This window comes from Prinia subflava, chromosome 31, assembly GCF_021018805.1.
Source record: "Prinia subflava isolate CZ2003 ecotype Zambia chromosome 31, Cam_Psub_1.2, whole genome shotgun sequence".
Lineage (NCBI taxonomy): Eukaryota > Metazoa > Chordata > Aves > Passeriformes > Cisticolidae > Prinia > Prinia subflava.
Genome location: NC_086277.1, coordinates 521,465 through 541,412, shown reverse-complemented (window position 1 = coordinate 541,412; position 19,948 = coordinate 521,465). Strand labels below are relative to the sequence as shown.

Here is a 19,948-nt window from a genome sequence, read left to right as displayed (position 1 = left end):
ACTTGGAATACAGGACTGGGACCAGGAATGGGACAGGGATCAGGAATGGGATCCAGACTGGGATGGGAGCAGGATGGGACTGGGAGTGTGGTGACATGGGAATGGGCAGGGGGCAAGGGGAGTGACAGCAGGGACAGAGGGATCCTGGACTGGGGACACTGGGAACTGGGAGAAGCGGACATGGGGACCAGGGTATGGAGTCCTTGATCAGCATCCCCCACATCCCCTGGAAGATCCCTCCATGTTCCCCGTCCTTGTCTTAGTTCAACATCTTTATTTTTACCCCGGTTTTGGGTGTTTCGAATGGACAAAGAGAACTGCAGAGAAAGTCCAGAGAAAGCTCCACGGGGAGCCAGAGAGATGTGGAGCCCCAAGGCAGGAATCTTCTCAACACGAATCACCGGCACCACGGATCACCAGGGCTCTGCCCACCGGGGCTCACAGGGGATCATCCAGGGGGGATCCTGCACTCAGGGCACTCACAGGGCTTCTCTTAGTGGTGCCTCCATTGGTGTTAGGTCAAGCCAGAGCTCCAGGAGAAGCTCTTCCCACACTCCCCACACTCGTAGGGCCTCTCCCCGGTGTGGATGCGCCGGTGCCTGACGAGGTTGGGGTTGTGCTTGAAGCCCTTCCCGCAGTCAGGGCAGCGGAAGGGCCTCTCATCCGTGTGAATCCGATGGTGCCTGAGGAGAAGGGAGCTGGTGTGAAACCTCTTCCTGCATTGATCACACCCGTAGGGCCTCTCCCCTGTGTGGCTCCTCCGGTGTTTGATCAGTTTAGAGCTCTGGCTGAAGCTCTTCCCACACTCCACACACTCGTAGGGCCGTTCCCCCATGTGGCTCCTCTGATGGACAACCAGGGTGGATTTCTGCCTGAAGCTCTTCCCACACTCCCCACACTTGTAGGGCCTCTCCCCGGTGTGGATGCGCCGGTGCCTGACGAGGTTGGGGTTGTGCTTGAAGCCCATCCCGCAGTCAGGGCAGCAGAAAGGCCTCTCATCCGTGTGAGTCTGCAGGTGCTTGGAGAGACGGGCGTTGGTGGAAAACCTCTTCCTGCACTGGTCACACTCGTACGGCCTCTCCCCTGTGTGGGTCCTCTGGTGGGCAGTCAGGTGGGAGCTCTGGCTGAAGCTCTTCCCGCACTCCCCACACTCGTAGGGCCGATCCCCCGTGTGGCTTCCCCAGTGGGAGGTGAGGTTGGATTTCCTGCTGAAGCTCTTCCCACACTTCTCACACTCATAGGGCCAATCCCCTGTGTGGCTCCTCTGGTGGGCAGTCAGGTGGGAGCTCTGCCTGAAGCTCTTCCTGCACTCCCCACACTCGTAGGGCCGTTCTCCCGTGTGGATGACAAAGTGCTGGGTCAGGCAGAATCTCCACCTGAAGCTCTTCTCACACATTGAGCATCTGTAGGGCTTCTCCTCATCGTGAAGCTGCTCATGGACACCCAGATCCGAGCTCTGTCCACCTTCCTGGCCCAGGATGGGTCTTTCCTCCTCGGATCCCCGAGATCTGCGTTTGCAGCCCCTCCTCATGAGGGATCTCCGGGGCTTTTCCTGCCCGATGGATTCCTGTGCCGTGGAGCCGCTCCAAACGGCCTCTCCCACCAGGTTCTGCTGCTGGGATTTGTCCTCCCTGGGCTCCGTGCTCAGCTCCGTGTCTGGGGGAGGAAGGACAAGGACAGGATGGGATTTGCCAGAGGGAAGGGGAAGGAGATCCCCCCGTGCATCCCCGGCAGGACAGCGTCAGCAGCGGGGCTGTCCTGCAGCCAGGGCCAGGCTGGGCTGGGAGATGGAGCAGGAGAGAGGGGGAAAGGGGCACTGACTTCCTCCTCACCAAAAAGCAGCCGCGCTCTGCCCCGAGGCGGTTCCAAAGCGGCCCCGCCCCGCGCGGCACCGGGAGCGATCGTGGGAGCAGCGGGAAGGAACCGGGAGCGCTTTCCCTCTCAGTGTGGCTCTTACTGGGAGCACTGGGAGGGAACTGGGAGCAAACAGCGCCCGGAGGCGGCTGCAGCCGGCGAGGGGCGGGGCCGAGCCAGGGAATGAGACTGGGAATGGGATCCGGACAGGGATGGGAGCAGGATGGGACCAAGAGTGGGGTGACAGAGGAACAAGTGGGGAGTGTAGAGGACAAAAAAGTTAAGAAGTTGCTGTTAGACATTACTGTCAACACTTACCTTGTACCCCTGCTGTACCCCTACCCTTTTGTTGTTGTAGTAATTGTCTCTTGCAGTGTTCCTAGTTCCTTGTTTCTGTACCCTGTTAGGCCTTTGTGCCTTTGCTGTATCCTTACCTTGGTTGTTGTGTTCCCTGCCATATTTCCTGTTCCTGGCTTCTATGCCCTGTTGGGCTCCACCTCCACTGCTCCCCAGTGTTTCCCATAGCAACCAGCAGCCTGCCCAGTAGGGTAATGAAGCTGACTCCCATGGGTCCGAGCAACAATCGTAAGTGGGACCACTGGATAAAAACCCCTGGAGCCAGCGAGCCAGCGCCCAAGCAGCGAAGCGGACCACACAGGGGTGCTGGTAGAACATTGAGCTATCTGTTGAGCCAATACAGTCACCTCGCCCCGACAACATAGAACTTGCTCAGAGTCACCCCCTAGACTGTCAGTGAGCCAAAGGAGAATAGTCACCTGCAGGACTCTTGCGAGGTCGGAGACCCTAGTTCTGCCTTTAGGCCTAGCTCTGCCTTCAGGCTAAGCTGTTTGAATCTTCTCCTCTGCATTCTTTCCAGTGAGCACTGGCAGTGAGTGCAACCCTTTGAGTCCCCACCCAGGCTGATTAATAAAGGCATTTTAAAAGGAGAAGAAGGTCTCCTTGCCCATTCTTAACATTTCTACGGACCCTTCTCCCACTCATTCCTTCCACTACAAGGCCTCTTCTCTCAGGACCCCCCAACCCTGGGACACCCCCATTCCTCTGGATCTCCATCCCTGGCTCCCAAAACCCCCTGAGGCCCCCACTCCTGAGAACCCCATGTCCCACTGTGTGCCACCCAGCCTTGTCCCCACCCTGTCCTCACCCTGGATAAAGCCTGTCCCCAGCTTGTGGCTACCCTGCCCCCACCAAGAGCCAGATACACCTGAGGATGAGACCTGACCTCGCTTCCTTCCCCTTTTCTCCAAAGGTGAGGGAGTCCCTCAGAGGGACCGAGCTGTCCCTGTGCCCTCTGCAGCTAAACCACAGTGGCCACTACCGCTGCCAGGGCTGGAAGAACTCCAGGGTATCATGGGGGTGGCAGGAGTCGGCGCCGGTGACAGTGACAGTGCACGGTGACCACCCCACACCTCACACCTCAGCACCCCCACAGCCCTGCCCCAGCGAGTTGGGGTCACAAATCCCCCTCCCCTCTCTTCCCTGAGCTCTTCTCGGTCCTGGTGCTGGAGGGTCCCCCAGAGGCCATCAAGGGGTCCCCCCTCAATCTCAGCTGCCTCAGTACCCCCAACCCCCTGCGGCCCCGAGCCCCCCTCCTGCACCTCTTCTACCGGGATGGGCAGTTGGTGGGGGGCCCGCAGGGGTCCCCGCAGCTCCTGGTGCCCGCCGTGGGGGTCTCCCACTCAGGGAATTACAGCTGCCAGGTGCGTTCCGAGGGGGGGGGCGTGCGGAAGAGCAGCGCCCGGCGGGGATGGGCACAGGGAGCCCCCAGAGCCCTCCCAGCTCCCCCATCATTGCTCAACCCTCTGTCTGCCTCCCTGCCTTCCCAGGTCTCTCCCTTGGTCCTCCCATCACCTTCCCTGCATCCCTCACTGGTTCCCCTCACCCCTCCCTGAGTGCACCTCTCCCTTTCTGAGGTCCCTCCATTGTCCACAGGTCCCACCATTCCTGTCTGGGTCCCCAGAACCTTCCCTGTGGTTCCCTTCAACCCTCTACATCTGTCCCCTGGCTGAATCTTCCACCCTTCCCTAGGGTCCCTTCCACCTCTTTCCAATCCTCCCCCCCATCTCTGGGCCGCATTCTTCCTTACTTGAGTACCCCCACCCTTCTCTGATCTTCCCCCTCCCTGAGTCCTTCACTGTTCCTTGGTGTCCCCCACTCCTCCCATGTCCCTAGTCCCTCCTGTGTCCCCTCCCACCCACAGAGTCCCGCCTTCGGGGGTGTCACTGTCAGCACAGCCCCCCGGGGCACAGGTGGCTCTGGGGGACCACCTGGTGCTGAGCTGCACGGTGGCGGCAGGGACAGGTCCCCTGTTTTTCACCTGGCACTGGGGGGACTTGGGGACACTGCTGGCCACAGGCCCCCACTGGAGCTGCACCACACTGGGACAGTGGCCACACCAGGGCTGGGCCAGTGACGGGACAGCGTGGCTGAGAGCCCCACATTGAACGTCACTGTCCTGGGCGAGAAGGACCCTTGGGGTGAGGGTGGTCCCAGCCACAGCACCCACAGTTCAACACATTCCCATTCCACCTCAACCCCCCCACACCATCCCCAGCCCATCCCAGGTGACAGTCCCCACCACTGGGTGTCACACACTGGGTGAAGGTGACCCTCTGACTCCAGGTGCCACCATGCAGACTCCCCCATTCCCCCACAGCAGGTGCCAGTCTTTCCCCCCAGCCTCAGCCCTTTCCGTGTCCCCACAGTGCCTGTGGCCAATGCCACCATCACCCCCGGTCCCCTGTCACACCACGTGCACACAGGTGACCCTGTGACCCTGCGCTGCTCAGTGCCGGTGGGCTCAGCCCCTGTCACCTTCACCTGGCTGCACAACAGGCAGGAGGTGGCCCGGGGTCCCACCCTGGAGCTTGGGGACGTCAATGTGGGCCATTCGGGCACCTACCAGTGCGTGGCCACCAACCAGCTGGGACAGGACCGGCACTGCGTGTTCTGGGCACTCAGCCCCAAGCTGGCCCTGGAGGTGACACCACAAGGACACTGGAACACAGGTGGGGTCACACTGGGTCATTGGGATTGCAGGACCCCCAGAGTGACAGGTGACCCTGACATGTCCCTTCTGTCCCCAGCAGTGGCCACTGGGGTTGGCGGGTCCCTTCTCTTCCTGGTCCTGCTCATGGGTGGAGTTTTGGGCTGGCATTGGCAGAACCACATGGATGGGTAACAATGGGGGCAACAGGGGCCCTGGGGAGGTTGGGTGCCACCGAGAATGTGGGGATGATGGGCGGCACCCACAGCCCCTGAATTGGGCAGTGCTGAGTGCTCCGGACCTTTACTCAGGGTCCTCAAAGATTTTGGGTGGATTTGGAGAGTCCTGCAGGAATGTTGGGGGTTCCATCAGGGATTTTTGGGAATTCAGAGGCTCCCATTCTCTGCCAGGCTCTGGGTTCTGGGGCTTCAGGGTGTTGGGGGAAGTGGGGTGGTTCAGGGTTTCTGGCGAGCATCAGGGATTCTGGGGGGACCTGGGGGGAGTTGAGGACCTGGTGGTTCTTCTGGGGGTCCTTGGGACTCCAAAGTCATCCCTCCAGTTTTCCTTTGCAGCTGCCAGGAAGCACCAGGAAAGGTGAGTGCAGCCTCCAGCCATGACACACCTTTTACCCACATCCCCAGGACCTCCCATCCCCTTCCACACCCCCCCTTATTCCCACAGGGCCCCCCCAGATTCCCTGGCACCCCCGGGGAGGATCCTCAGGCGACCTACCTGGAGCTGAAAGGGCCACATGGGCAACTATGGGAACCCAATGACATCTATGAACATCTACAACAGAAGCTGTGACACCCTGGGAAGCAGGAGGCACTGGAGAACACTGGGGGTGCTCCCACCATGGCTCCAGTGGTTGCCCATCCTTCCAAGGGAGTTGGTGATGAGTCAGGGCACCCTGTGCTCCCCATTTCCTCTCCCAGTACCCCCAGGGGCTCCCCCATCCCCTTCCCAGTACCTGCTGGGGCTCCCCAACCCCCATCCCAGTGCTCCGAGTGCCCTCAGTGACCTCCCCCTCCTCTCCCCGCAGTGCTTGCAGCACACCCAGGGGTTCCCCATTCCCCCTCCCACTCCCCCTGTTCCATCCCCCTGTAAAAGGAGCAGTCAGGGAGGATTCTTTCTGATCAGTTTCTTGAATAAAAATGAAGCACAAACATGGCAATATTATATCTGAGAACTGTTTATTGATAAAGGTGGGTAAGTGTTCTTACAAAGGGGGATTAGAAGAGAGAGTAGAGAGGGAAAAAGAGAGACACAGAGAGAAACAGAAAACAGGGACAGCGTTTCTGCAAGAACCCCAGGCACACCGTTGGCATTAGTTCAGCAGATGGAGTGTGTGTGTGGCGAGCCCTCGTGGCTTTTGTGAGTGGCTGGGCACAATTTCCAAGTGGCAGCACCTCCATGTTTCTGGCATCAGTGAGTGATGGCTGCAAGCTGGGTGTGGGCTGGTGTTGCAGGACTGGGGCTATGGGGAAGCAGTGAAGCACCAGGCTGGGGAAGCAGTGGAGCACCAGGTTGTCACAGGAACGAGCTGCCTCCCAGAAGCAGCAAAGCAGGGAAGAATGGCTGTGGACAGGGAAGAAGGAGTCAGGGAGGAAGAGGAGATGGGGGGATGAGAGCCAAGTTGACCGTCAGAGCAAGCCCCTGATCCCCCCAAGAAACCCAAAGCAAAATGGCTCCTGTTGTGTCACAGGTAACTGCTTTTATTTGCTACGGCTCCTCCCATAGCGTGATTTCCTCCCCACTTTTTCCTAGGCATTTTTCCCTGATATTTTTCCTGGGCATTGAGGCATCTGTCCCACCAGCCAGTGGGAGGTCACTCACAGCCCGCTCATGGAAGTTTCTCTCCCCTGATCGGCTGTTTCATGAAGCCTCCCTGGGACAGGGTTCCCAGCACATGTACAGCCTCTGGAGTAATTTTTCACCTCATGCATAGCACATGTTGAGACATAAATGAAAATCAGATTGGTTCCTCTCAATCCCCATGCTTCCAGAGGCTCTACAATCACCCTCCCAGTGCTCCCAGTACGCCAGGTGGCTTAGTGTTTCCCATCCCAGTTCCAAGGGGGCACAGGATCTGGTTTTTTGCTCCTGGGAACTGGCAGAAATGGTGATTCTTTGTTCAGCTCTTCAGGCTTTAGGAACAGAATTCTTCAGTTTTGGGCTGCCAATATGTCTTGGTTTGAAAGAGAGGTGTCTGCCAAGGAAGGCAGGAACCTCCCTTGGAATGGAAAACATAACCCCTTTCCCTCATACTTATTAGAACTTTGAAATTAAGGGGCTTGCAGGCAAAGATATGGGAGCAGGAATAACTGTTCTTTACTAGAATGCATTGTGAGAAACAAGCTAATGGAAGTTGACTTTTGCTGGCTATTATATGAATTGATATTACATTATTGATTATATTGTTGAATAAATATTGTGATTAGTGTTGGGATAGTGAGATGTCTTGTGGAGTGGTTGATGTTCTTGTGGTGGCCCGGTTGCAAGGTTGATTTTAATGGGGATGGTTTTGTGTGTTGCGGTGTGGGTTTTGTGGGTTTACCTTGCATGGACCATTGCTGGCCAAGCCTTTAGGGCATGACCTTAAGAGGAGCAGAACTTCATCCAATGATGGCCCTGAGGACCACGGTGATGAAACTGCGTTGGCGCTGAGGAGAGTGACAGGGGCTGAGATTGTGCAAAATCAAAATGAACATGCATCAAGCTGATGCAGCACCAGGGGTATAAAAGGAAAAGCCACCATTTTGTGGAGGAGCCTTTTGCTTTGTGCATTTTTTAATTTTTATTGTTTTTAGTGGTTTTTTATTGTTACAAAACTTTTATAACTCATTCCCACTTGGGATCTGAGTCATTAATAACACACATATATATGGATAAAAAGGCAAAAAAAACAACAACAATGGCAGTGACAAACAACCAGAAACTCAACATCTCTCTCTTTATCTCTCTCTCTCTCTCTCGCTGTCTCTCTCTGGAAATGGCAGGCGCAGCCGGTGCAAAAGGTGGAAGAGCAGTTTCCTTTACCAACTCACGGTGGGGAATTTGCCCCGTTTCCCACTGAATAGTGAAATGTGCTGTAGCAGGAACCTCGGAAGCAGCAAGCTGGAATGGCAGAGGCGAGCAGACCCCAGAGTGGCCAAACAAAAAGTAACAGAAACTCCACAGCTGTAGCAAGAGCCGCGGGGTGTCCCAGCAGGCACGCGGTGCTGACTTCCAGTGTAGAAAAAAAACAGAGCAAAGGCAGAAAAACGGCGGGGCTGGGCAGCGGCAGCCTGGCTTCCAAACGCAGCCAGGAGAGGCTCCCTCACAGGAGGAGGAGCTCGGGGTCCCGGGTTTTCCCTGAGGTGCCTGAGGAGCTGGTGAAGGTTCTTTCCAGTCAAAGGGGATGTCAATAAGGTCGCAGTTCGATGGCTGCTCTTCTGAGCAGAGGCTCACTCACCGTAAGGAAGAAGCCATACAGGGCTAGATTCTGGCGGTGGCAGTGAATTCTCCCTGCTGTAAGCAGTTTGACAGTTCCTTCTGATTCCCAGATGGAGAGAGAGCTGGGAGCTGAGCCCTTCCCCTCACACCCAAGCAAAATCTTGCTGAATCTCTGCCCCTCCCAAGAGAAAAACCCCACGGGCTGAGAGGCTCCAGCCAGCTGCACCCCTTCCCCCACCTTGGCCGCTTCTTTAGTCCCTCTTAGGGATGGTCGTTATTCTCTCTTAGCAACACATGGGAGAAAACACCTGGAGAGAAAGAAAACAAGAGGGAAAAAATCCTCACCTCCAACACACTAAAAACCTGGGGCTGCTGCCTCTCCCACTCCCCTTGGAGGCACAGAAGGCAAAGACCCCAAAGGGCTGAGAGAAGAACAATTTCCTGAAACAGTGAAGAGAGAGCAAAACCAACAGCAACAGCAAAAAGATCCAGATTCCAAAAGGTCACAAAAGGAACGATTTCCAGGGAAAGTCCCCAACAAGGAACAAAACCTGCAGCCTTCCCCCAGCATCCATTACACACAAGAACCCTTATGTCTCCTCCTCCACAGCACTGTGAAAACTGCAGTTTTTACAGTGGCAATGGCTGATTTGGGCCAGTTTGATGGCGACGGGTTGAGCCAATGTAAATTAGGATTGGGTGAAGATACTGGGGGTTCCCCCAGCTCTCTCCTAGTCCCCACTATATCCCCGATGGTGTTTCTGTCCTGAGGGCTTGGGACATTCTGGATATCTGGGGTTTTGGGAGAAAACCGGTTCCAGACTTCTCCATTCTCACTTGCCCCTTGAATGATCTGAGGAATCAAGAGCAGCTGGGGAATGGAGCCACAGGCAGGAAGGAGCTCCCCTACTCCTCCTCCTGGAAGCCACTGGCCATCCAAGTGTGGGGCCCAGCCACGGCCCAGCCCCACTGCACAGGGATGGGCATTGGCCAGCCCTGCTCTGGCCAGCCCCAGGGGGCAGCCAGCACCTGAGGGTCCCCCCTGCCCCCTTGGCTTGGATTGTGGCAGCTTCAGAGCTGCTGCAAAGGTGAGAATTGTGTGGGGGGAAAAGGCCTGCCTGTGGCTTGCTCAGCCCTGCAAGAAGCACAAAAGCCAATGGCAGCCCAAGCAGTGGCTCTGGGAGGGCCTTTGATGGTTTGGAAAGCAGGGCTGGCTGGAAACCGCCCCTGCAGGTGCAGCTGTGAGGGAAGCAGGCCGGAAATGCAGCAAATGATCAGTTTGTCCCTCTCAGCAAGGGGCTGAGAGGGCCCCAGAAGTGCTGCAAATCCCACACCCATCTGCTCCACAACCTGACTGGAACCCTCCTTCTTGAACAAAACCTGCAGCCCGTTGGAACCTCCCGGGAAGAATGTTTGGGTTCTGCATGGGGACACTACAAGAGAGTGAAAAGTGTGGAAATATTGAGCAGGGGCTCCACACGTGGGTCTGGGGAGCCGGGGTGTCCCAGCAGGAGCAGTGAGTTCCCAGGCAGGGGAATTCAAGACAGCGCGGAGTGCATTTTCCAGGGAAGCACAGCCTGAGGGACACACGGGCATTTCCACTCATCCCTGTGCACTGTTCCAAGGATGGACTGAGCTTCTCCACTTTGGGGAGCAGAACCCATGGGGGGTAAATCAAGATTCAGGGTGGGAATGAGAAACATGGGAAGAGTTCCTAAATGTGCCCCAGCCAAAGCCTTCCCCATGGGCTGGGTTGAGCCCAGCAGGCAGGGAACAATGCCATGGACCTGCTGGACACTCAGGAGATTCCACACTCGGTGTCAGCCACAAGCAAACACGGCTTGTGGAATGCACCAATGGGCTCCCAAAGGGAACCAAAAAGTCTCATTTCTCTCTGATTTGTTTGTGTTTTATTGTGAATGATTTGTAGGGACAGCAACGATTAAAAGGATTCTATTATCCAGACCATTTTATTGCCAGGTTGATTTATTTCTGAGTTTATTTTTATTGGGGAAAAATGGGAAAAGATTATTTCCTTTATTTCATGGATGTAAAATTTTGTCTCAGCCAATTTGCCATCAGGGAAATGAACCAAATTTATCCTGGCATTTACCATCATCAGGGCAAGGTTGTTTCAGGTGCCCCCCAGGACAGAGGTGCCCAGGATGTGCAACTTCTGGGACAGGAATCCCCAAGGATGTGGCACCCCCAGAACCAGGACCCCCCTGGGACAAGACCCTGGCACAAGACCCAGGTGTCCCCACACCACAGGAGCTCTTTTCCCTGCAGGCAGGGCCGCTCTGACTGTGCCCCCCCAGGACAGAACCCACATCCTGGGCTCAGCATGAATGGCCTCTTCCTTGTGCTGCAGGAAAGAGAAAGGGAAAATCTTTCATCTCCCACAGCCCTCAGCCACTCCCTGCACCCCTCACCCCACTTTTCCCCTTCCTGGGATCCCCCCACCTGTTACCTGCTCAGGTGTTCCCTGGGATGGTTGAGGCAGGGAATGGGGGGCACGGGAAAAATCCCAGGGGTGTGTGGGGCACAGACCCAGAGCCTCAATCCTTGGGTGTCTCCCTGGCCATCAGCACACTGTAGGGGCTGTGGTGGGCTCTGCATCACCCCAAAATCTGAGGCACTCAGGGAAGGAGTTGGGACCCCTCTGAGCACCCAGCCATTGCCCATCCCTGGGACCCCCATTCCCCTTGGACCCCCACCATGACACCCCCATTCCCTTGGTCTCTCCTCCCTGGGACCCACATCCCATCACTCCCATTGCCCAGGACCACCATGGCCTCTATCCCATCCCATGGGCTGCTTCTTCCCCCAGAACCCCTCTTGCCGAGGGTCCCCTTTTTCCCCTGCACCTTCAACCCTGGGACCCACATCCCATGACCCAAAATCCCTGGGGATCATGTTCCCACAGGAGCCCCATCCCTGAATCCCCCCAGGCATGGAGACGCCAATTTTCCTGGACCCGCATTCTCATGGACACACATCCTTGGTTCCCCAGGACCCCCGAGTCCCCCAATCCTGGGGACACCATCCCCCAGTGAGCCCCCAGACTGTCCCCTAATGTCCCCAGCCTGTCCCCTCCTGTGTCTCCACCTTTCCCCCACCCTGCCCACAACAAGGGCCACCACTCGTGGGGACGAGCTGTGACCTTTCTTCCTTCCTCTCAATCCGAAGAGCTGCCACACAGGGGAGCGGTGGCCACAGCAGCGAGTGACAGCCAGCCTGGATGGCCGGGGACACGGGGATGGCCAGGAAGGTGGCACTGCTCCTGTGGGGTGAGTGCCCCGGGCACAGGCCTGGCACCCCAGGGATGGGCCCTGGTGAGGCAGAGAGCAGTGGGGAGGAGGCACGGGGGGGCTGCGGGGTCCCCTGAGGTCCCCAAGGCCAGCAGACCCAGTGCATGGAGGTGATCGGGGCTGTGGGGTGGCTTTGGGGACAGGAACAAAGGGACAGGAACAGGGGAACTGGGATGTGGGTACAGGAACAGGGGGAGAGAGATGTGGGGACATGGATGTGGCAAAAGGAACCTTTGGGCCGGGGCGGCAGATGGGACAGGGACAGGGGCAGGGTTGCAGGGACAGGGACAAGGGCCACGTGCCATGCAGATGGGGCATGGGGACAGGAGCCATGGGAATGGGATCATGGGCACAGGGCCATGGGGATGTGGCTGTGGGGACAGGCGCTGTGAGGATGGTGGAAGTGACCTGTGCCAGCATGGGGTGCCTACAGTGTCCCCATGTCCTGCCTCAGCATAGGGTGACCAAGGTGTCCCTGTCCTCAAGACCTCTGTGCTACACCAGTGTTCACTGGGGACAGTCTGGGGACAGACACCACACCTCATCCCCCGGGTGCTGCTGTCCCTGCAGGGCCACCCCCACCCAGCCCTGTCCCTTCTCCCTTCCAGCCCAGACCCTCGGCCTCGCTGGTGAGTCCTCAGGGGATGCCGTGTCTCCACCCTGCTGTCCCCATCCCCATGGTGGCCCTGGCAGGCTGGTGTCCCCTGTCACCCGCAGGCGCCCAGACCACCCAGCTCCTGGTGGAGCCCCCCTGGACACCAGCAGTGCTGTGGGACCGGGTGACACTGACCTGCCACGGCTTGGGGGCCGCCAGTGCCACCACCTGGTACAGGGATGGGCAGCAATGGGGGCAGAACAGACGAGACTACGTCATTGTCACCGAGAGGGGCACCTACACATGTGACAGACCTGGCAGTGGACGCAGCCCCCCTGTGACAGTCTTAGATGGTGAGTGGGTATCCTGAATGATCAGGGTGGCCCCTGATAGGTCTGGGTGGGCTCTACTCCATGGGTGGTCTCGTATCCCTCGTGTGGCAAGAGCCTGTCCCCTGCACACAGGGACATCCCAGTGCATTCCAGGGCATCCCAGGGGGATGGGACACCCATGGGGACACCTCTGCCACGGGGTTGCTCCTGCTGTCCCTGGGATCCTCCTGTGCAATGGAGACTCCACCCAGATGTCCCTGGTGCCATGGACCCCCACCTTGGACCTGGCTCAAACCCCTCAATGCCTTGGGACCCTCCTGTTCCACAGACCGGCTGGTGCTGCAGGTGCCAGCACGGCCACTGCTGGAGGGGGACAAGGTGACACTGCGCTGCCAGGTCAGGCAGGTCCTGTCGGTCAGCACGGTGAGATTTTACCAAGACGAGAAGGATTTGGGGGGGTCCCTCAGGGGGACCGAGCTGTCCCTGTCCCCGCTGCAGCTGCACCACAGGGGCCGCTACCATTGCAGGGGCTCGGTGAACTTATGGCAGTCACAGTCAGCGCCGGTGACAGTGACAGTGCACGGTGAGCACCACCACGGCTGGAACTCCAATATCCTGACAGCCCCAGAGCCACTTCCCAGAGGACTCAGAGTCACAGTCCTCCCCTCCCCTCTCCTTCCCAGAGCTCTTCTCAGTGCCTGTGCTGGACGGTCCCCCTGAAGTCACTGAGGGGTCCCTCCTCAATCTCAGCTGCCGCAGCACACCCAGCCCCCTGTGGGCCCGAGCCTCCCTCCTGCACCTCTTCATCCGGGACGGGCAGTTGGTGGGGGGCCCGCAGGGGTCCCCGCAGTTCCTGGTACCCGCCGTGTGGGTCTCCCACTCAAGGAATTACAGATGCCTGGTGTGGTCCGAGGGGAGGACCGTGCAGAAGAGCAGCGCCCGGCTCAGCGTCACGGTGCGCAGTGAGTGCGGGGATGGGCACGGGGAGCTCCCGCAACCTCCACGGGTCCCCCATCCTTGTTCAACCCTCTGCCTGTCACCCTGCCTTCCCAGGTCTGTCCCTGGATCCTCCCATCACCTTCCCTGGTGCCTGCATCCCTCACCAGGTCCCCTCACCCTCCCTGGGTTCACCTCTCCCTTTCCGAGGTCCCTCCATTGTGCACAGGTCCCACCATCCCTGTCTGTGTCCCCAGAACCTTCCCTGTGCTTCCCTTCAACCCTCTCCATCTGTCCCCTGGCTGAATCTCCCACCCATCCCTGGGGTCCCTTCCAGCCCTTTCCAATCCTCTCCCCCAACTCTGGGCCGCATTCTTCCTTACGGGGATCCCCCCACCCTTCTCTGATCCTCCCCTTCCCTGAGTCCTTCACTGCTCTCTGGTGTCCCCCGCTCCTCCCATGACCCCAGTCCCTCCTGTGTCCCCTCTCCTGCAGGGGTTCCACTCTCAGGTGTGTCCCTGCTTACTCAGCCCCCTGGGGGACAGGTGGCACTGGGGGACCGCCTCGTGCTGAGCTGCGCAGTGGCCGCAGGGACAGGTCCCCTGTCCTTCACCTGGCACCAGGGGGGCTCGGGGGCACCGCTGAGCTCTGGCCCCCACCTGGAGCTGTGGAACACTGGGGACAATGACAGCGGCCAGTATCACTGCCGGGTCAGCGATGGCAACAGCGTAGCCGAGAGTGTCCCCCTGAATGCCACTGTCCTGGGTAAGTGGGACCCTCGGGCTGGGGGTGACCCCACCCACGGCAGCCCCATCCCACCTTGCTCAGTCCCAGCCCTGTCTGTGTCCCCACAGTGCCTGTGGCCAATGCCACCATCACCCCCGGTCCCCTGTCACACCAGGTGCACACAGGTGACCCCATGACCCTGCACTGCTCACTGCAGGTGGGCTCAGCCCCTGTCACCTTCACCTGGCTGCACAACGGGCAGGAGGTGGCCCGGGGTCCTGTTCTGGAGCTTGGGAACGTCACTGTGGGACATTTGGGCATCTACCAGTGCGTGGCCACCAACCAGCTGGGACAGGACGGGCACCGCGTGTTCCGGGCACTCAGCCCCGAGCTGGCCCTGGAGGTGACACCACAAGGACACTGGAACACAGGTGGGGTCACACAGGGTCATTGGGATTGCAGGACCCCCGGAGTGACAGGTGACCCTGACATGTCCCTTCTGTCCCCAGAAGTGGCCACTGGGGTTGGCGGGTCTCTTCTCTTCCTGGTCCTGCTTGTTGGCGGAGTTGTTGGCTGGTGCAGGTGGAACCACATGGGTGGGTGACACTGGGAGCAGTGGGGGCCGTGGAGATGTGGGGGGCCACTGAGAAGGTGGGGGTGATGGACGGCACCCACAGCCCCTGACTTGGGCAGTGCTGAGTGCTCAGGACCTTTGCCCAGGATCCTCAAGGATTTGGGGTGGTGTTGGAGGGTCCTGCAGGGATGTTGGGGGTTCTTTCAGTGACCCTGGGGGAATCTGGAGGGTCTCTTTACCTGCCATGTTTGGACTTATGGGCACCCAGGGGGCAGAGCACTGGGGTGGTTCAGGGGTTCTGGAGGGCATCAGGAATGCTCAGAGGAGCTGGGAGAAATTGAGGGTCCAGTGGGGTCTCAGGATTCCTGAGTGGGCCTTGGGGACCCCACAGTTACCCCTCCCCTCTTTCCTTTGCAGCTGCCAGGAAGCACCAGGAAAGGTGAGGGGGGGCTCAAACCACACTGTCCCCTTTTGCCCCAACCCCCAAGACCTCCCATTCCCCCCACACATCCACTTTATCCCCACAGGGCCCCCCCGGATCCCCAGCCCCCCAGAGGAGGGGAAGGTGCTGTACACCCACGTCGTGAGCACCAAGCAGATGGGGGGTGAGTACAGGGTGGGACACACACAGAGGGACACATCACCCACGAGTGTCACCCCCACCCAGATCCCACAGCCAGTGTCTCTCGCAGTGTCCCCTCGTGCCACCACACTCCAGGATGCCCTGGTGACCTACGCAGAGCTGCGGGGACCCCGTGGCGACTGCAGGAACTCAGCGACATCCACAGGAACATGCTGTGACACTCAGGGCAAGGGTGGGCACTGGGGGACTCTGGGGGAACTGGGGGGCAGTGGATGACCCCACCCACGGGCAGCCATGCCTGTGAGTCCCCCCCACTTCTCCCGTGGGTTCCCAACATTCACAAGTAGGTGGGCACAAATTGGGGTCACATTTAGGGCTGCACAGGGCACCCAGAGCTCCCCATGCCCCCAGAACCCCCAACAGCTTCCCCACCCCCCTTCCACTACCACCAGTGGCTCCCCATTCCACATCCAAGTGCTCCCAGTACCCTCACAGACTTCCCCATTCCCTCCCCACAGTGCTCCCAGGAGCCCCAGGGGCTCCCTATTTCCCCTCCCAGAGCCTCTCCCTTGTTCCCAGTAGATCCAGGTGTTTCCCATTCTGTCTCCCAGCACCCCTGCACTCCCAGTGGCTCTGCAATCCCCCTCTCAGCATTCCCAGTACACCCATGGCTCCTCATCTCTCCTCCCAGTGCCAGGGGAACACAGGACTCATTTCCCTGTCATTGGCACCAAAATGCAGCTTTTTGGTTAAACTGGCAGAAATGGTGTTTCTTTGTTCAGCTCTGTTGGGCTTTAGGAATGGGATTGTCCAATTCTGGGTTGTGACTAAAAATCAGGGGCTGCTGCCCCAGCCCCTGGCAGTGGAGGCACAAAAGGCAAAGATCTGAAATGGCTGAGAGAAGAAAAATTTCCTGTAAACAGCAAAGAGAGAACAAGACCAGCAGCAACAGCAACAAGGTTCAGAATCCAAAGGGTCACAAAAGGAACGATTGGCATGGAGAGCTCCCCAAAAGGAACAAACCCCGGACCCATCCCTCAGGACGATACCTGCACCAGAGGAACCTGCCAAGGCCCTGGACCTTCCTTGCTCTGATGGCCAAAGCGGCGTTCAAGAGGCTCTGGATTCTCTTCTCCTCTGTCCCAAAGCCCTCCTGTGTTGTGTTCCCCACACAATGATGTCATCAAGGCCCTGTGGTTGTTGTGGAGCCTTCCACTTCTCCAGGGCAGCCAGAATGAGCCCATGGCACAGGGTGGGGCTGAGTTTCCAGTCAGTTCCAGGAGCTCTGGATGCTGCTCCATGTCAAGACAAACTGTGTCGTGCCCTCAGCTGCCAAGGGGATGGTATCCTGCTTGAAAGGTGTCTGCCAAGGGAGGCTGGAACCTCTCTTGGAATGGAAAATATGGGCACCTTCCCTCCAAAGTATTATAACTTCAAAGTTACAGGGATTTCAGGCAGAGATATGGGAACAGGAATAACAGTTCTTTACTAGAATATGTATAACAAGACAAACAAACGACAGCACTGCCAGCAACAACAAACCAAAGCACAAACCCAGGCCCAGCCCTGTCTCAGCCGCAGGCTCTTCCCCTCCGGTGCAGTTCCAGGCACGGCCGGCAGGGGCGCTGGGGGCTCCCGGCCGGGCAGGGCGGGTGCGATGATTCCCCCGCGGCTGCAGGGGGCGCTGTGGCGCGGGCTCGGCCGTCTCTCTACGTGGTTAGCGGAGACTCCGCTGGCGGGAGAGAGAGAGAAGCTTCCTTCCCTCCCTGACGGGGTGGGGGCAGCGGGGAACGGAGCCACTGCGGATGGCAAAACGGGCTGCAGCAGGAACCCTGGGAGTGGCAGCTGGAACGGTGGGGAAGGCAGAGCCCAGGGTGGCAAAGGAAGTGTAGTAAAAGCTCCAAAGGTGTAGCAGGAGCTGCAGGGCTTGGGTGGGAAAGGGGATGAAGGGTTAAGGTGTAGCAAAAAGCCCAAAGCAGCAGAAGAAAACAGCGGACATGGGCAGCGACAGCCGGGTTCCCGCAAACAGCTGCTGCACACAGCCAGGAGACTCCCCAGATCTGCAGTGGCTGAATGCGTTGTGGCTTGCCCCAGCTCTCTCTTGGTCCCCAATATTTCCCCTATGGAGTTTCTGTCCTGAGGGCCTCTGACCCTTTGAGTTTGTTGGGTTTTTGGAGAAATCCTGTTCCAGACTTCTCCATTCTAACTCGTCCCCTGCAGGATGTTAGCCGGCAAGAGCAGCTGGGGAATGGAGCCACAGGCAGGAAGGAGCTCCCCAACTCCTCCTCCTGGAAGCCACTGGCCATCCAAGTGTGGGGCCCAGCCACGGCCCAGCCCCACTGCACAGGGATGGGCATTGGCCAGCCCTGCTCTGGCCAGCCCCAGGGGGCAGCCAGCACCTGAGGTTGCCCCCTGCCCCCTTGGTTTGGATTGTGGCAGCTTTAGAGCTGCTGCAGAGGTGAGAATTGTGTGGGGGAAAAAGGCCTGCCTGTGGCTTGCTCAGCCCTGCAAGAAGCACAAAAGCAGTGGCAATGGCAGCCCAAGCAGTGGCTCTGGGAGGGCCTTTGATGGTTTGGAGAGCAGGGCTGGCTGGAAACCGCCCCTGCAGGGGCAGCTGTGAGGGAAGCAGCTCGGAAATGCAGCAAGGGATCAGTTTGTCCCTCTCAGCAAGGGGCTGAGAGAGCCCCAGAAGTGCTGCAAATCCCACACCCATCTGCTCCACAACCTGAGTGGACCCTCCTCCTCCTTCCTGCCTTGTCGTGGATGGACAGTGGCCAGATGCCGGCACCCACCAAAGCCTCTCTCTCACTGCCCTATGCCCGTGTACGAGGAGAGAAATTTTAACAAAGTGTTCCAGGGTTGAGTCAAGGACCAGGGGAGATCCCTCATCAAATCCTGTCATGGACAAAACAGCGTCGCAATTCGAGATATGAATTGAATGTATTGCTGACAAAATCAGCAGAATAAAGAGACCTCAAAGAAACCCTTCAATACACCTTCCCCATGGTAAAAATAACTATGTAGTCATTGGCTTTTGCTGTTACACTGGCTTTTGCAAATTAGTTTGATATAATATAGTTTGTAATCAGGTTTTAAATAATTTTGATACAGTCGAATTTGTCACCCTTCTTACCCTAATCCCAGTGTAGATTATGTATTTTAGTGTGATAAATATATTAGTTTAGACCCCTCTAAAATATCAAAATAGAGACTATGTACTGTGCATAGGAACATTATCTGTTGCAGAAGTCAATAATGCCTTTATTTGTGTAACTAAGTGACAACGGTGAGAATAACTCTGATCATTTTGTGAAATAGCCCTAATGTTGATTTAATGTACTGGTGGAGTATCTTAGCTGTGTGATAAGATAACATTGAAAAGAACCAAGTAAATAAACATCAAAAGAAAGAATGCAAAGAGAAATTTACCACTGACTCTTCCGTTACCAAGATCTGTCAAACCACAGAACAGGGGGCCTTGTGAAGAAATAAAATAAATTCATTTCATCGGCAGTATGGCATTGTAGTGGTTTCAGGTTCTCCAGTTTCTGTATGTGAGTCATGGCACCAATGTGTGTAGTGGTTTGAGTGCCCACTTGAATTATTTACACTTTTTTCTGCTGTGAGGTAAGATTACCAGAAAAGCAAAGCAGGCTAAAATTTAGAAGGCTATAAAGACAGGTTTATTACCAAAACTACAAGAGAAAGAAAAAGTTTGATAAGAACCAGAAGAAAACCTTCAAAACACTTCCTCTGATCCCCACAAACTCCTTTCTTTCTCTCTGAAAACATCCAGAGGCACAACTTAGACTTTAGGTCAGTTACTACCTCTGAAATAGTCTTTCATCAGTTCTCTCTGAGAGAGAAGGCTCTTTTGGTCTGCCATGGAAACTCCCCCACAAGAAAGAACAGTTCTCTTGTGGCTTTTTAATTCTCACAAGAGCACTCGCCCAGGACTCTGCATTTGTGAAGTCCCTCCCATATCACGCAGCCTTCCCACAGCTGCATAATGGGCCATGTAAACTCAACTCACGGGGCACCATTTTAAAAATGAACATTTCAAAAGCAAAGGTTTTTTCATCTCTAGGAACAGAGATCTTTTCTCTCTCTGCGGGCAGCTCTTCATCTTCACCTCATCTCTCTCTCTCTCTGTTCATGGTTCTCACAATATCACAACTCCTTCAATATTTACTTAGTTCACCAAAAATGGCTTTGCTCAGATCTACAATTTGAATACTCTCATCTCCCCATCCATGCCTTGCATGACTTAGAGGGATTCTCTAGTAGATCACAGTCCATTACCATGGCTTACAAAAGATTTTCAGCCTAAAGCCAAGGCATCTTCTCCTTCTCTTCCCAGAGAATCCCTAAGATTCAACTCCTCCTTCGCTGACTTTGGTATCTTCATATTGTCTCCCCACGTGTTTTCACTCTGTCATTTCGTCTCACTCAAGAGAGGATTAGTGCTTTGCAAGTTTCATCTGTGCAAAGAAAGTGTCACGGTTGCCCCAGGTCTGCAGAGGGCACGACGGTTCTCCTGGGCAGTGGCCCAAGGTGGTAAATTCAGCACAGGCACGAACTTTGAGAAAACGAGT

General features: G+C 57.0%; 1 protein-coding gene across 1 annotated transcript; it reads right to left on the bottom strand.

Annotated features, from left to right (window-relative positions):
* Positions 1-273: 273 nt before the first annotated feature.
* Positions 274-2,647, bottom strand: LOC134562873 (zinc finger protein 239-like). The gene is made up of 2 exons (XM_063420499.1): positions 2,173-2,647; positions 274-1,656 (listed from the first exon to the last, which is right to left on the bottom strand). Exon 2 carries the CDS (start codon positions 1,529-1,531, stop codon positions 515-517), a length of 1,017 nt encoding a protein of 338 aa, XP_063276569.1. The 5' UTR covers positions 1,532-1,656; positions 2,173-2,647; the 3' UTR covers positions 274-514.
* Between the last annotated feature and the right edge of the window lie 17,301 nt (positions 2,648-19,948).